The sequence below is a fragment of the Oncorhynchus mykiss genome, chromosome 4, assembly GCF_057628025.1.
Source record: "Oncorhynchus mykiss isolate SJ-2025 chromosome 4, ASM5762802v1, whole genome shotgun sequence".
NCBI lineage: Eukaryota > Metazoa > Chordata > Actinopteri > Salmoniformes > Salmonidae > Oncorhynchus > Oncorhynchus mykiss.
Genome location: NC_143025.1, coordinates 76,720,499 through 76,734,132, shown reverse-complemented (window position 1 = coordinate 76,734,132; position 13,634 = coordinate 76,720,499). Strand labels below are relative to the sequence as shown.

The 13,634-nt window shown below is 43.5% G+C and overlaps 1 protein-coding gene across 17 annotated transcripts in view; it reads right to left on the bottom strand.

Moving 5' to 3' along the window:
* LOC110522432 (otoferlin) overlaps window positions 1-13,634 on the bottom strand; it is a 118,604-nt gene that overhangs the window by 67,942 nt on the left and 37,028 nt on the right. For all 17 annotated transcript variants that reach the window (XM_036976028.2, XM_036976036.2, XM_036976034.2 and 14 more), the window contains exons 4-5: window positions 2,752-2,851; window positions 1,500-1,702 (exon numbers count right to left, since the gene is read on the bottom strand). In XM_036976028.2, coding sequence (XP_036831923.2) covers window positions 1,500-1,702; window positions 2,752-2,851 — 303 coding nt within the window. The remainder of the gene's footprint in view (window positions 1-1,499; window positions 1,703-2,751; window positions 2,852-13,634) is intronic.

The window sequence follows — 13,634 nt, the reverse complement described above, 5'->3', positions numbered from 1 at the left end:
CTGGGTGTCTGGTTAGACTGTAAACTCTCCTTCCAGACTCACATTAATAAATCCTCTTTGGGCTAGGGGGCGGTATTTTCACGTCCGGATGAAAAGCATGGCCAAAGTAAACTGCCTGCTACTCAGGCCCAGAAGCTAGGATGTTTGGACAAAGTTTACAGGTAACTTATTCGAACATCTGTAGTCATGTTGGGCGAGTTGGAACCAGTGTTTTTCTGAATCAAACGCACCATTTATTTTGGAGATATTACGACGGAATTTATCGAACAAAAGGACCATTTGTGATGTTTATGGGAAATTTTGGAGTGCCAACAGAAGAAGATCTTCAAAGGTAAGGCATGAATTATATCGTTATTTCTGAGTTTTGTGTCGTAAAGCCTTTTTTAAATCTGACACGGTGGCGAGATAAACAAGAAGTTAAGCTTTAATTTGGTGTATTGCTCTTGTGATTATATCAAAGCTAAATATTTCAATTTTTATTTTTATTTTTTTCGCGCTCTGCAATTTCACCAGATGTTGTCAAAACATTCCGCTAGCGGAACCCCTAGCCGTAACAGGTTTTAAGCATCTCCAATCCAAAATTAAATCTGGAATCGGCTTCCTATTTCGTAACAAAGCCTCCTTCAATCATGCTACCAAACATACACTCGTAAAACTGACTATCCTACCGATCCTTGACTTCGGCGATGTCATTTACAAAATAGCCTCCAACACTCTACTCAGCAAATTGGATGTAGTCTATCACAGTGCAATCCGTTTTGTCACCAAAGTCCCATATACTACTCACCACTGCGACCTGTATGCTCTCGTTGGCTGGTCTTCGCTGCATATTCGTCGCCAAACCCACTGGCTCCAGGTCATCTATACATCTTTGCTAGGTAAAGCACCCCCTTATCTCAGCTCACTGGTCACCATAGCTACACCCACCGTAGCACACGCTCCAGCAGGTATATTTCACTGGTCATCCCCAAAGCCAACACCTCTTCGCCTGCCTTCCAGTTCCTTCCAGTTCTCTGCTGCCAATGACTGGAATGAATTGACTGGAATGAACTTGAAGCTTCAGCTGTTAGATCAGCTTACTGTCCCTGTACACAGCCCATCTGTAAATAGCACACCCAACTACCTCATCACCATATTGTTATTTATTTTTGGCTCTTTTGCACCCCAGTATCTCTACTTGCACATCACCATCTGCACATCTATCACTCCAGTGTTAATGCTAAATTGTAATTATTTTGCCACTATGGCCTATTTATTGCCTTACCTCCCTAATCTTCCACATTTGCACACACTGTACATAGATTTTTCTATTGTGTTACTGACTGTACGTTTGTTTATGTGTAACTCTGTGCTGTTGTTTTTGTCGCACTGCTTTGCTTTATCTTGGTCAGGATACAGTTGTAAATGAGAACTTGTTCTCAACTAGCCTACCTGGTTAAATAAAGGTGAAATAAAAATAAGAAAATGTTTCAGCTATATTAATGGAGTTGTCGACTCACTTCCTGAAAGTGGGAATTCCGTGGATGGATCGTCCAGGAGACACTCCTGATCCTGATCCATGGCTGTGTCCGGAAAGCAGGCTGTCTGTCTCAAACTGGAACGTTCCCTCTGGGTCGCCCGGAACGTCCAGGAATTCCCCATCACTCCACACCCCCACTGTCCCATCCATGGTCGTGTACTTGATGTCTACGGTAACACTAGTCTGGAATGGAATAGCCGACCAATGAATTAGTAAAAACAAACTAGAAACACACAGATTTCTCATCAAGTGAATACACGACAAGGAACTGTGGCATTGGAATTTGTTTTGACAGCAACTGCCTTTACTACAAACCAAGCCATTTATTTCACTGACAAAGACTGAGGAGGGAAATAAACAAACAATGTTCCCCTTTCCACCTCTCTCTCCCTATCTCGCTCTCTCTGCCCTGCGACCTCCCGGAAGCCAGTAAATCACTGCAGAGCCAGTAAAGTTAAAGGTGTTACCATGGTAACCCTGGATCCTTCAGTGGGAGGCTATAAAAACACTTCTGCTTAGTTAGAACTCAGGTGAGAGTCTGCCGGATGTTTTCCTCCTCTCCCTCATCAGGGACAGAGAGGGGTGCAGAGGGGCTGAGAGGTGTGTGTGTGTGTGTGTGTGTGTGTGTGTGTGTGTGTGTGTGTGTGTGTGTGTGTGTGTGTGTGTGTGTGTGTGTGTGTGTGTGTGTGTGTGTGTGTGTGTGTGTGTGTGTGTGTGTGTGTGTGTGTGTGTGTGTGTGTGTGGAGAGCCGCACACTCTAGGAGCTCAGATGCAATAATTTCATAACCAACCTTTCGACAGCCATCAGGTATAATGAGTGTGAGTACCCCCCAGGTCATTCTGGTTACTATGTGTGATATCATCTCAATAACAGAGTCAGCATTCACAGCTCCACTTACACCATTCTCCTAAGCCCTGGGGTAATTTATACAGATGAGCTCTCACACTCTTTATAGTCGTTTCTCTATCCCCCCTTTCTATATCTCCCTTGATCTCTCCATACCTTGCTCCCTCTAGCTTACTCTCTTTTTCATTCCCTTAAACACTGTCCTCTGAATATATGGCTATTGGATCAGTACTCATCTGAGCTCCATAAAATACATATCTGTTTATCTGTGTGTCTGCGGTATATACTGTAAATACATGTGTGCTGTCCATAGACCAGTATGGAGGATTCCCACTCTTATGGATGAAGACCTGTAGACTGATCTGGGACCAGTGCTGGGGCTTACCCGTATGGCGGTGTTGTTGTCATCGATGAGTGTGTCTGTCACCTCCAGCTGCCCCTCCTCCGCCACCTTCTGTAGAACCATCCGGAAGGTTCCAATGACTCTGGAACAACAAAATCACAAAAACCATAAACAATCAAACTATAGTGGGATAGTGGGTTAGAACCCATTAGTTGATCAACACTATAGATCCTCCCCTAGCAGGACATGATGCAGGGCTGTGTCTTAGCTAGAAACATTGGTATAGTCTGTTTGATGGGTCACAGAGAATCTCAGAAAGTTTAGTGGATCACAGGAACAGACAGACAGAAATGGACAGTGCACTGCACATAGAATGAGCCTTAATCTCTTTAACCTCTTTAACAGTGGGTTTTGGTGGGTTACATTGAATCAGTGTGATAGTGTTGTCCTCACACAGCTTGCACCATCTTCCTCTTCCTCCCCTCTATGTTCTCTCTCTCTCTCCACCTTCTGGTTGACTATCTCATAATCCCATACAGTATGTCTCTACCATCCACCTTAAGTCTTTCTGTCTATTTCAGTCTTTCGTCTCTGGCTCCTGTCTCTTCTCCCTCTGCCTGCATGGTGTGTAGGCAAGTGGCTGTGTTTGTGTGTGTGTGTTTGTGTATACGCGCACGTGCATGTGTGTGTGTGGGCAGAGTGATGGAGATTGGCTCTGACAGGCAGGGATAGTGTGTCATTGTCGCAACCCGCTACAGCAACTAACCAGTAAAGACTGGCAGACTATGAGTAATCGGCTACTATTAAATCTCAGCTACAGAGCTACTGAGAGAGATATATATATATATACACACCACACCAACCTTTGGCCAGCGAGGAATTTGTGAAGTTGAGTTGCATTCAACCCTCCCCCAACATACCAACACCAAACAGTTATATCCACATTGTTTTCTCATTAGCTGCTTTCGCTGTTCCCAAAAAAAGCTTTTTTAACAAAATGTCTAAGAAAACTTCAGTGATTTATTCCCATAGCACACTAACTTTAGGTTTTTAACTTCCTGTCTATAAGCAAAGTTTCCAGAAATATACAGTGGCTTGCGAAAGTATTCACCCCCCTTGGCATTTTTCCTATTTTATTGCCTTACAACCTGGAATTAAAATATATATTTTTTGGGGGGGATTGTATCATGTGATTTACACAACAAGCCTATCACGTTGAAGATACATTTTTTATTATTACTGTGAAACAAACAAGAAAGAAAACCAAAAAACTAAAAACTTGAGCATGCATAACTATTCACCCCCCCCCCCCAAAGTCAATTCTTTGTAGTGCCACCTTTTGCAGCAATTACAGCTGCAAGTCTCTTGGGGTATGTCTCTATAAGCTTGGCACATCTAGCCACTGGGATTTTTCCATTCTTCAAAACTGCTCCAGCTCCTTCAAGTTGGATGGGTTCCACTGATATACAGCAATTTTAAGTCATACCACAGATTCTAGATTCGAGGTCTGGGCTGTGACTAGGCCATTCCAAGACATTTAAACGTTTCCCCTTAAACCACTCAAGTGTTGCTTTAACAGTATGCTTAGGGCATTGTCCTGCTGGAAGGTGAACCTCCGTCCCAGTCTCAAATCTGTGGAAGACTGAAACATATTTCCCTCAAGAATTTCCCTGTATTTAGCGCCATCCAGCATTCCTTAAATTCTGACCAGTTTCCCAGTCCCTGCCGAAGAAAAACATCCCCACAGCATGATGCTGCCACCACCATGTTGTACTGTGGGGATGAGGTTCAGGCAGTGATGAGAGGTGTTGGGTTTGCGCCAGACATAGCGTTTTCCTTGATGGCCAAAAAGCTCAATTTTAGTCTCATTTGACCAGAGTACCTTCTTCCATATGTTTGGGGAGTCTCCCACATGCCTTTTTGCAAACGCCAAAAGTGTTTTCTTATTTTTTCTTTAAGCACTGGCTTTTTTTCTGGCCACTCTTCCGTAAAGCCAAGCTCTGTGGAGTGTACTAACATTTTTTTCAGAATGGCACAAATTCCCCGATATCAGGTCCTATGGACAGATACTGCAATCTCCACTGTGGATATTTGCAGCTCCTTCAGGGTTATCTCTGGTCTCTTTGTTGCCTCTCTGATTAACACCCTCCTGGCCTGGTTCATGAGTTTTGCTGGGCGGCCCTCTCTTGGCAGGTTTGTTGTGGTGCCATATTCTTTCCATTTTTTAATCATGGATTTAATGGTGCTCCGTGGGATGTTCAAAGTTTCGGATATGTTTTTATAACCCAACCCTGATCTGTACTTCTCCACAACTTTGTCCCTGACCTGTTTGGAGAGCTCCTTGGTCTTCATGGTGCCGCTTGCTTGGTGATTCCCCTTGCATAGTGGTGTTGTAGACTAGGGCCTTTCAGAACAGGTGTATATATGAGATCATGTGACAGATCATGTGCCACTTAGATTGCACACAGGTAGACTTTAACTAATTATGTGACTTATGTGAAGGAAATTGGTTGCACCAGATCTTATTTAGGGGCTTCATAGCAAAGTGGGTGAATACATATGCATGCAACACTTTTTTTTTTCTTTTTTTTTCACTTTTTGTGTATGTCCTCACATGAAATACAAATAAAAATCCATTTAAATTACAGGTTGTAATGCAACAAAATAGGAAAAATGCCAAGGGGATGAATTATTTTGCAAGGCACTGTATATGAATTTTTTACTTTTATTTCATTGCTTTGGATTGAAACAAAAGCCTCCAAAATACCTAAATTGGGAGATAATTCCAATTCTGTAACAGCCCTGAGTCTCAGCACGTACCAGACTGCTTAGAGAGATATGGGTTTCAAGGCCTCCCAAGTGGCGCAGTGGTCTAAGGCACTGGATCACAATGCTAGTTGAGCCACTAGAGATTCTGCGTTCGAGTCCAGGCTCTGTCACAGCCGGCCGTGACCGGGAAACCCATGGGGCGTTGTCTGGGTTAGGGGAGGGTTTGGCCGGCAGGGATGTCCTTGTCCCGTCGCACGCTAGCGACTCCTGTGGCGTATGTACAGCGTTTCCTCCGACACATTGGTGCTTCTGGGTTAAGTGGGCAATATGTCAAGAAGCAGTGCGGTTTGGTTGTGTTTTGGGGGACGCACAGCTCTTGACCTTCGCCTCTCCCGCGTCCGTATGGGAGTTGCAGTGATGAGACAAGACTGTAACTACCAATTGGACGCCACGAAAAAGGGGCAAAAACTATGGGTTTCACTCTGTATGAGTAACAGCTATAAAGGCTTAATTAAGCCTTCATAGTGCATTTACAACAAAGTCTCACGTCAGAATTAGACATTCATCTATGTTTCTCAAATTTCGAAGTTGTTCCAAACGTCAAATTTCGAAGTTAAGTTTAGGCATTAACTCAGAAATCTCAAGGTTTGTCATTAACTCTGAAGGGTTAAGGTAAGGGTTAAGGTTTGGGATGGGCTTAAACTAAAAATCTCCAAAAAATAATATATCACTGGATTTGAACATGCAACCTTTGGCACAAGAGGCAGCTGCTTTCTACATCAACTCCAAATGTTTGTAAGGCCTTCATAGATAGTACACAAATAATTTACGAGCAAATGGAATTCGCTGTTCATTTCAAGTGGGAGTGAAACGTGGTATTCAGTCAGAGAATTACAGAGGATGTGATTAATTTATATAGCAGTATATTGGAACCCATTAGGTTGCTCCTGCCACATGCCTAATGATCATACAACCAAACAACCTTAATACACACACACACACACACACACACACATCCACTGGGAGCCCAACTACACACACTAGAAGCCACACTGACGAATCTGGAAGGGCAACCAGTCAATGGCATTACAGCCTGGCACATACACAAACACACACACGCCTTTAGGACCTTTACAAACTGAGCAAACAGACTTTAACCTAATCAAAGACTTAACTCAACAGGAGAAGCTCTCCCTTGAGAAAGATATCCCAACCCCGAGCAGGTCAGACCAGACCTCTTCATTATATAACCCTGCAGATGAGCAAACCCAAGCGGAAAGTCAACCCCCCAGCACAGAGTACTACTCCCTCATTGAAATGAAGGGTATATTTACCCAGCTGGAGGTAAAGCATGTGGAGCTGGAACAGCAGGTGATTACACTCCAGTCAGCACAGACCCAGACAACAGTCCAGTACAACAACACCCCCTTTACCAGACCCGGAGAGCTGGAGGTGGAGAGAGACATACTGTATCTGCACTTAGGACTGTGGTGAGACAACTTTAACATGATAAAAAGCATGAGCAGGAGAAGAACAGAGCACTAGAGGAGAGGATCAGACTGCTGGAGGAGAGGGTGAGGGGGATGGCGTGTGACAGAGAACAACCCACTAGAGAGGTGGCCACCCCCGCAGAGAAGCCAGCAGAACAGCCCACCTCAGCTCCCAACAAGTCTCAACACCACAGCGAAACAGTCCACCCCAGAGCCTGACCATAGCCTCGAAATCCTAGCGGGACAAACAAATGAAGAACCCCAAGCCCAGGGGATTTCACCCCCTCTGAGCACCCCCTGAGTCAGCCACCCAGATAGCCCTCCTGACAACCCTTCCACACCCACTGAGGACATACACAAGACACATATTGTACTCCTTATGGACTCAAATGGGAAATATATACAAAAAATAATAATGTTTTCCCAAACACAGTGTGTCTAAAAGCTGGTGTCCAAACACCCAGCACGCCTTCTGACTTCTGTCTGAGGACCAACTAGGTTCACCTAGTGTAATGGCTCTCCTCTTCGTCTGATGATGAGGAATAGGAATCATCGGACCAACACGCAGCGTGGTAAGTGTTCATAGTAAATTTAACTAAATAAACTGAACACTGAATGACAAAAACAACAAAGAGCGTGAAAAACACAAAACAGAAAGCAACTACCCACAAACACAGGTGGGTACAGGCTACCGAAGTATGGTTCTCAATCAGAGACAACGATGGACAGCTGCCTCTGATTGGGAACCATACCAGGCCAAACACATAGAAATACAACACACAGAACAAAACATAGAATGAAAAACAGAATTCCCACCCCAAATAACGCCCTGACCAAACCAAAATAGAGACATAAAAAGGTCAGGACGTGACACCTAGCCACATAATAATACACACAGGCACAAATGACCTCAGAGCCCAGCAGGAAAGGGTGGCCAAAGAACTCAAGGGAGTGATAGAAAAAGCTTGTTCTACTTTCCCTAACTATCCACCCTGCTACCACGAAAAGACTTCCACCCTGCTACCATACAGCGGGTAAACGCAAGTATTTCCCGTGACTGTGCCTCAAAACCAAATGTTTACCTGACCCACCACTCCAACCTGGACTTGAACAGCCTTTGTGACCAGGTCCACCGATACAAGGCAGCAGTGCCCACCTTCACCCAGACCCTAAAGGACATCGCTCTCAAACTTACAGTTGAAGTCAGAAGTTTACATATACTTCTGTTGGAGTCATTAAAACTCTTTTTTTCAACCACTCCGCAAATTTCTTGTTAACCAAGTATAGATTTGGCAAGTCGGTTAGGACATATACTTTGTGCAGGACAAGAGTCATTTTTCCGACAATTGTTTACAGACAGATTATTTAAATTATAATTCACTGTATCACAATTCTAGTGGGTCAGAAGTTTACATGCACTAAGTTGACAATGCCTTTAAACAGCTTGTAGAATTCCAGAAAATGCTGTCATGGCTTTAGAAGCTTCTGATAAGCTAATTATCATTAACATTATTTGAGTCAATTGAAGGTGTACCTGTGGATGTATTTCACGGCCTACCTTCAAACTCAGTGCCTCTTTGCTTGACATCATGGGAAAATCAAAATACAGTGCCTTGCGAAAGTATTCGGCCCCCTTGAACTTTGCAACCTTTTGCCACATTTCAGGCTTCAAACATAAAGATATAAAACTGTATTTTTTTGTGAAGAATCAACAACAAGTGGGACACAATCATGAAGTGGAACGACATTTATTGGATATTTCAAACTTTTTTAACAAATCAAAAACTGAAAAATTGGGCGTGCAAAATTATTCAGCCCCTTTACTTTCAGTGCAGCAAACTCTCTCCAGAAGTTCAGTGAGGATCTCTGAATGATCCAATGTTGACCTAAATTACTAATGATGATAAATACAATCCACCTGTGTGTAATCATGTCTCCGTATAAATGCACCTGCACTGTGATAGTCTCAGAGGTCCGTTAAAAGCGCAGAGAGCATCATGAAGAACAAGGAACACACCAGGCAGGTCCGAGATACTGTTGTGAAGAAGTTTAAAGCCGGATTTGGATACAAAAAGATTTCCCAAGCTTTAAACATCCCAAGGAGCACTGTGCAAGCGATAATATTGAAATGGAAGGAGTATCAGACCACTGCAAATCTACCAAGACCTGGCCGTCCCTCTAAACTTTCAGCTCATACAAGGAGAAGACTGATCAGAGATGCAGCCAAGAGGCCCATGATCACTCTGGATGAACTGCAGAGATCTACAGCTGAGGTGGGAGACTCTGTCCATAGGACAACAATCAGTCGTATATTGCACAAATCTGGCCTTTATGGAAGAGTGGCAAGAAGAAAGCCATTTCTTAAAGATATCCATAAAAAGTGTTGTTTAAAGTTTGCCACAAGCCACCTGGGAGACACACCAAACATGTGGAAGAAGGTGCTATGGTCAGATGAAACCAAAATTGAACGTTTTAGCAACAATGCAAAACGTTATGTTTGGCGTAAAAGCAACACAGCTCATCACCCTGAACACACTATCCCCACTGTCAAACATGGTGGTGGCAGCATCATGGTTTGGGCCTGCTTTTCTTCAGCAGGGACAGGGAAGATGGTTAAAATTGATGGGAAGATGGATGGAGCCAAATACAGGACCATTCTGGAAGAAAACATGATGGAGTCTGCAAAAGACCTGAGACTGGGACGGAGATTTGTCTTCCAACAAGACAATGATCCAAAACATAAAGCAAAATCTACAATGGAATGGTTCAAAAATAAACATATCCAGGTGTTAGAATGGCCAAGTCAAAGTCCAGACCTGAATCCAATCGAGAATCTGTGGAAAGAACTGAAAACTGCTGTTCACAAATGCTCTCCATCCAACCTCACTGAGCTCGAGCTGTTTTGCAAGGAGGAATGGGAAAAAATGTCAGTCTCTCGATGTGCAAAACTGATAGAGACATACCCCAAGCGACTTACAGCTGTAATCGCAGCAAAAGGTGGCGCTACAAAGTATTAACTTAAGGGGGCTGAATAATTTTGCACGCCCAATTTTTCAGTTTTTGATTTGTTAAAAAAGTTTGAAATATCCAATAAATGTCGTTCCACTTCATGATTGTGTCCCACTTGTTGTTGATTCTTCACAAAAAAATACAGTTTTATATCTTTATGTTTGAAGCCTGAAATGTGGCAAAAGGTCGCAAAGTTCAAGGGGGCCGAATACTTTCGCAATGCACTGTAAATCAGCCAAGACCTCAGGAAAAAAAATTGTAGACCTCCACAAGTCTGGTTCATCCTTGGGAGCAATTTCCAAATGCCTGATGTACCAAGTTCATCTGTACAAACAATAGTACGCAAGTGTAAACACCATGGGACCATGTAGATGTCATACCGCTCAGGAAGGAGACAGAATGTCTCCTAAAGATGAATGTACTTTGGTGCAAAAAGTGCAAATCAATCCCAGAACAACAGCAAAGGACCATGTGAAGATGGAGGAAACAGGTACAAAAGTATCTATATCCACAGTAAAATGAGTCCTATATTGACATAGCCTGAAAGGCCACTCAGCAAGGAAGAAGCCAATGCTCCAAAATCGGCATAAAAAAAGCCAGACTACGGTTTGCAACTGCACATGGAGACAAAGATTGTACTTTTCGGAGAAATGTCCTCTGGTCTGATGAAACAAAAATAGAACTGTTTGGCCATAATGACCATTGTTATGTTTGTAGGAAAAAGGGGGAGGCCTGCAAGTCGAAGAACACCATCTCAACCGTGAAGCACAGGCGTGGCAGCATCATGTTGTGGGGGTGCTTTGCTGCAGAAGGGACTGGTGCACTTCACAAAATAAATATAATCATGAGGACTGAAAATTCTGTGGATATATTGAAGCAACATCTCAAGACATCAGTCAGGAAGTTAAAGCTTGGTCACAAATGGGTCTTCCAAATGGACAATGACCCCAAGCGTACTTCCAAAGTTATGGCTTAAGGACAACAAAGTCAAGATATTGGAATTGCCATCACAAAGCCCTGACCTCAATCCTATAGAAAATTACGGGCAGAACTGAAAAAGCATGTGCGAGCAAGGAGGCCTACAAACCTGATTCAGTTACACCATCTCTGTCAGGAGGAATGGGCTAAAAATTCACCCAACTCACAGTGGGGCAAAAAAGTATTTATTCAGCCACCAATTGTGGCTCCCACTTAAAAAGATGAGAGAGGCCTGTAATGTTCATCATAGGTACACTTCAACTATGACAGACAAAATGAGGGGACAAAATCCAGAAAATCACATTGTAGAATTTTTTATGAATTTATTTGCAAATTATGGTGGAAAATAAGTATTTGGTCAATAACAAAAGTTTATCTCAATAAAAAAACGTTTTCTGTAAGTCTTCACAATATTTTCACACACTGTTGCACACTGTTGCTGGTATTTTGGCCCATTCCTCCATGCAGATCTCCTCTAGAGCAGTGATGTTTTGGGGCTGTTGCTGGGCAACATGGATTTCAACTCCCTCCAAAGATTTTCTATGGGTTGAGATCTGGAGACTGGCTAGGCCACTCCAGGACCTTGAAATGCTTCTTACGAAGCCACTCCTTTGTTGCCCGGGCGGTGTGTTTGGGATCATTGTCATGCTGAAAGACCCAGCCACGTTTCATCTTCAATGCCCTTGCTGATGGAAGGAGGTTTTCACTCAAAATCCCCCATTCATTCTTTAAATTTACAGTCGATCAGTCGTCCTGGTCCCTTTGCAGAAAAACAGCCCCAAAGCATGATGTTTCCACCCCCATGCTTCACAGTGGGTATGGTGTTCTTTGGATGCAACTCAGCATTCTTTGTCCTCCAAACACAACAAGTTTGTCTGTCATAGTGGAAGTGTACATATGATGAAAATTACAGGCCTCTCTCATCTTTTTAAGTGGGAGAACTTGCACAATTGGTGGCTGACTAAGTACTTTTTTGCCCCACTGTATTTTGGGAAACTTGTGGAAGGCTAACTGAGATGTTTAATCCAAGTTAAACAATATAAAGCCAATGCTACCAAATACTAATTGAGTGTATGTAAACTGCTGACCCACTGGGAATGTGATGAAAGGAACAAAAGCTGAAATAAATCATTTTCTCTACCATTATTCTGACATTTCACATTCCTCAAAATAAAGTGGTGATCCTAACTGGCCTAAGACAGGGCATCTTTACTAGGATAAAATGTCAGGAGTTGTGAAAAACTGAGTTTAAATGTCTTTGGCTAAGGTGTATGTAAACCTCCGACTTCAACTGTATATCCCCCACTAGAATCCCCATACTTTAATGAAGACAGCTTTTCCATCCTGAAGGGGGAAATCAATCCAGGCCGAGGGACATGTACTAGTCTGTGGTGACCTAAATGCCAGAAACGGACAAAAAGCTGACACCCTCAGCACAAAGGGGGACAAACACCTCCCCATATGCCCCCCTAGGCACAACTATGACAACTTAACCAACAAAAACAGGTCACAACTCATGCAGCTCTGTCAAACACTGGTTATGTACATAGTCAATGGTAGGCTTTGAGGGGACTCCTATGGTAGGTAGTAGGTACACATATAGCTCATCTCTTGGCAGTAGCTCTGTAGACTACTTTATCACTGACCTCAACCCAGAGTCTCTCAGAGCGTTCACAGCCAGCCCACTGACACCCCTATCAGACCACAGCAAAATCACACTCTACTTGAACAGAGCAATAGTCAATCATTAGGCATCAAAGCAAAAGGAACTGAGTAATATTAATCACTCTACTTCCGGCGCCGACAGAGATGGCCGCCTCGCTTCGCGTTCCTAGGAAACTATGCAGTTTTTTGTTTTTTTACGTGTTATTTCTTACATTGGTACCCCAGGTCATCTTAGGTTTCATTACATACAGTCGAGAAGAATTACTGAACATAAGAGCAGCGTCAACTCACCATCAGTGCGACCAAGAATATGACTTTCGCGAAGCGGATCCTGTGTTCTGCCTTTCACCCAGGACAACGGAATGGATCCCAGCCGGCGACCAAAAAAACCTACTTCGTAAAAGGGGGAAACGGAGCGGTCTTCTGGTCAGACTCCGGAGAGGGGCACATCGTGCACCACTCCCTAGCATTCTTCTCGCCCATGTCCAGTCTCTTGACAACAAGGTTGATGAAATCCGAGCAAGGGTAGCATTCCAGAGGGACATCAGAGACTGTAACGTTCTTTGCTTCACGGAAACATGGCTCACTGGAGAGACGCTATCGGAGTCGGTGCAGCAAGCTGGTTTCTCCACGCATCGTGCAAACAGAAACAAACATCTTTCTGGTAAGAAGAGGGGCGGGGGCGTATGCTTCATGGTTAACGTGACGTGGTGTGATCATAACAACATACAGGTACTCAAGTCCTTCTGTTCACCTGATTTAGAATTCCTCACAATCAAATGTCGACCGCATTATCTACCAAGGGAATTCTCTTCGATTATAATCACAGCCGTATATATTCCCCCCCAAGCAGACACATCGATGGCTCTGAAATAACTTTATTTGACTCTTTGCAAACTGGAATCCATTTATCCGGAGGCTGCATTCATTGTAGCTGGGGATTTTAACAAGGCTAATCTGAAAACAAGACTCCCTAAATTTTATCAGCATATCGATTGCGCAACCAGGGCTGGA